The following is a 4,054-nucleotide window of genomic DNA, read 5'->3' as shown; positions in this document are numbered from 1 at the left end:
CACACACACACACACACACACACACACACACACACACACACACACACACACACGTGCGAGCGGCTGGTGGAGCTCAAAAACATTGAGGCCATAAAGTTTGACATATGGAATGGTGAGTTAATCAAAGACTCCAAACTCCCAGCTGGAGCCGACACATGGGAAAACATTTTGACATGCATACTTGAGAATGTTCCTCTAATGTTGTGTCTTATGCATGTGTGTGGAGGGTGGGGTAAATAAGCATGTTTCTCATGATAAAGTCATTCATGTAATCCTTTGTAGTGATGGTGGTATTTATGTACTCGTATTTTTACCAGCCAGTTCTACTCTTATACCTTACAGGCTACTGCTGGTAATATGGGCAATTCTGCAAAGTTATAAAAAGTTATGAGAGGTTACTACTGCCATTCGACCAACCTTAAAAAATGTATTATTACTTGAAGTAAAAAGTGATGCAGCAAATATTTATAAAACAGAAAAAGATAAATACATAGACAATTTGATGACTGTTTTAGTAATCTGCTTGTCCTAAAATGCCCCTTTGTATAAGGCACTCAAAGCTTATACAGTATATAGGTTTGGCCTATAAACAGTCTAAATTTAAATGTTTTAGCTACAGTTTTTTTCTAGTATACACAGTAACAAAAATCAAATTTGAAAAATGTGCTAAAACATCGGATTGTATATGGTAAAGAAAACAAGACTAGTGAACTACTGAGCTTCTTCGTTAGGTTGGTTAAAAAGCTCCTAAGACACACTGCTTTAAAGGTGAGCAGTGAGCACAGATTACGGATTTCTAGAAAGACATACGCTGAGGCGGTCTGAAGGCTAATGAATGACATACAGGGTGATAGATAACAGTAAAAAAAACAAAGCCACAAAAAGAAGATGAGAGCAGAAAACGAGTAGAGAGCACACAGAGGCAAAGAGGCCTTCTCTGTTTTTAATCTTGCTTCCTACTGAAGGGGATGATAATATAATGTAGTGCTAATGAGGGAACACATGCATGGTCCTTAGCTTGCATAACTACTGAGTGACTAATAATCATACAAGTTGTTTCCTTGACATAAACTTACAGTCGGAGTAAAACAAAGATAAAGCTTATGGTTCAGATGAAAAAATATTCTACTCCACTGATCTACTCTACTCTCCTTGTAATGAAAAGTTTCAACTGTCACTGAGACCATATTTGTTAGAACATCTGATAAGCCAAAGAGCCAGCTGCTAGCAGAATGAGAGGAGAGCAAGCATGAGAGACTGAGAGGCAGGCTGAGAGGGGGCCATGTAGTTAGATTCCATCTGCTGATCTGCGTCAGTCCAAGGCAGGCCTGGCACATCTACAAAAAGCTGGTGTACTTTAATCAGTAAATGCATCAATGCCAGTAACAGAAGGCATTCACGCAAAATGTATTCTTCACTTTAAAGCTATGAGTTTGGTTTTCTTTTTTGTCTGTTCTTGCAGGACTATTCTGAAAGATAAGTTATAATTTAGGCGTATTCGTTTACCTCAATACGTGTTCGTAACCAGTTGAATGTTTGAATGTGAAAGAGTCATACAGCCACAAACAGCGCTTATGTTTGCATAATTCCTGTTTTGGCTAGTGTTTCTTTACATTCAGCCATTATGTGTTGAATATATGTTCAGGCAAGTTGCTACTTCTGGTATGTACCTTCCGCTCTAAGTAGCCGTCTGTGACAGCCACTCAGACCAGTCTGTACATAAAATCAACAATATAATCACAAACATATTCACACAATGGTTTATAAAACTGTATCATGTTTTACCTAAGAAAAGACTATTAAATGTGTAGTGCCTTTAAAAGTCAGTAGTAAAAAACCCCAATAAATTTCTTCAATACTATAATGTCAATAAATGTAACTTAGGAAACTTATGGCTCAATGACTGCTATTTACTGTAAATACTTTCTTTGTCTTTGTACATGTACAGTAATAATGAAGACAAAAAAATCTTTATTAAAACTCTTGTTTAGGGTGAAATATAACATACATGTAGTTTTTAATGGAGATATACTGTATTTTAATATAAATTTAAAGGATTTTTTGTAGTATTAAAATATTTGGTTATGATTTTATTATTGATCATTCTACTCACCCATCTATCTCTCCTTCTCCAATTCTTACCCAAGAACAGAGGCAAAAGTCAGTCCACAGCCTGACCCCTCTCCAAATTTCCTTTTCACCAACTACATCTTCAGATCCACACAAACACATTCCAAAACCAGTCAAGAGATTTGATTTCTCCAGCGAGTTTTGCCTCTGTTCAGTAGGCTCATCCAACTGTTTTCAAAATATGAACTAAAGCAGTCTATTTGCTGAAACTTTATTCTGCTTGTTCACACAAAAATACCAAAAGGAATTTGTGTGTGCACAACATTAACGTATGGTAACTTTGCATAGTGAGACAAGCTAACATGATAGCCCATCCAGTAAAATCTATATCATGCATGGTTTCATGAGCTGATGACAACAGCATTACATAGCTTGGCAGAGCAAATGCGTATATTAAAACCTGCTGGTTTATCGTATGGTGTCAAAAACCATTCTGAGTTAAATGACATCCGCCACAGCAACCACCCAAGTATGTGGTTTTTCAAACTGTCTTTATCAATCACATGTAGCACCCCGCTCATGGCTCCTTCAGGGGCAGAGACACACAATCAAAAGGCTGCTTGCCTGTGCCAAGGGAGCACTGCAAACTGTCAGCTGACGAAAGAATGGAAAAACTGTGTTTTGAGTTTGGTCCGTGGAGGCTCTAGCCAACAGGAAAGCTCCAGTGTTTTCCTCTCCATGGAGCATAATGGATTCTCCCCGCCAATGAAACTCTATTCCGGCTGGCAGACTGAACCARCAGCCACCTGAGAGCTTTTCCCACAATACCCCATTCCCTTTCAGAGCCATGCTGGGACAGATGTAAGGATGAGAGAGCAACTGAAAAAGGAAAACGTACAAAAATGCAAGCAGATGGTGAAAAAGAGCACTTGAGGGAAAGATGGCATCTCCGTCACTGTCTRAAAAAAATCTTTGAAGAATTATTTCTAAGCCATTTGAAATCACTGTCTATAAATAAACATGTAACACAGTACAAGTATTCTCAGAGATTTCTACAATAACCAACAAAATACACAAACACCCAGCTATCTCTTACCCACCCATCTGTGCACTTCTTCAGCCACTTCTGCCCATGTTCAGCTATTTTGTTGGCTTTATAGACTTGATACAGACAGGCACACAATGACGGCAGAAGCAGTAAAATGACCAATAGAGATGGATGAAAGTTTTATCATCTTACAAAACATTTAATCTAAACACAATTTTGAATTTTTGGCACAATAAATAATTACAGTATTATATCTAATAAGGCTTTGTACCTTCTTTCGTTGTCATCCAGGTGAGCAAACAGCACATTCTTAGAGATGGCTTTAGCCAAGGCAGTCATGGTCTTGTAGTCTTTAGGAATCACCTGTGTAGACAAAGAAGTAATTATAGTAAACTGGACAGCAACAACAAAGAGCAGGTGGACGCATGAAACAAACCAACACAAACACGTAATACGACCCACTTCAAAAGAAAACCAAATTGAGTAATTATAGAGCAGAGTATTGGCAAACTCTGAAAGAAACATCCCACACGTGCATCTGTGTATTTTTGGGAAGGCCCATCTGTTCAGGGATAGCACTAAAAAATCTCACAGACCTTAAAAATTCACAAGAGCACTGAAATCATTCATAAAACATGCATTTTCATGTCTCAGACGTTGCAGTGTGCACTTGTGAAGAGGGAATGGCAACATGTGAAGCCACAACAAAGCAGCCGAACGCAGAAGTCTGTGTTTATGAGTAGAAGACAATTTACACTAATTTGAACATGGTACAGAAAAGGCAAGTAATAATAAAAAGATAAAGGAGAAGAGAGTTTTAAAAAAAGACCTATTTTTTTCTAAATGACTGAGGAAAGGCGCAAAGTGTGTGCGTGTGTGCGCGTGCACAAGCGTGCATGTGTGTGTGTGTGTGTGTGTGTGTGTGTGTGTGTGTGT

General features: G+C 38.3%; 1 protein-coding gene across 2 annotated transcripts in view; it reads right to left on the bottom strand.

The window, feature by feature from the left end:
- The window catches only part of prkar1b (protein kinase, cAMP-dependent, regulatory, type I, beta), a 60,086-nt gene that overhangs the window by 37,929 nt on the left and 18,103 nt on the right, over positions 1–4,054 (bottom strand). For both annotated transcript variants that reach the window (XM_014010099.1, XM_014010100.1), the window contains exon 4: positions 3,390–3,481. In XM_014010099.1, coding sequence (XP_013865553.1) covers positions 3,390–3,481 — 92 coding nt within the window. The remainder of the gene's footprint in view (positions 1–3,389; positions 3,482–4,054) is intronic.

This window comes from Austrofundulus limnaeus, unplaced genomic scaffold (genome assembly GCF_001266775.1).
Source record: "Austrofundulus limnaeus strain Quisiro unplaced genomic scaffold, Austrofundulus_limnaeus-1.0 Scaffold65, whole genome shotgun sequence".
In the NCBI taxonomy this organism is placed as follows: Eukaryota; Metazoa; Chordata; class Actinopteri; order Cyprinodontiformes; family Rivulidae; genus Austrofundulus; species Austrofundulus limnaeus.
Note: the sequence above shows the minus strand (reverse complement) of the source record. Positions and strands in the feature narration are given on the sequence as shown.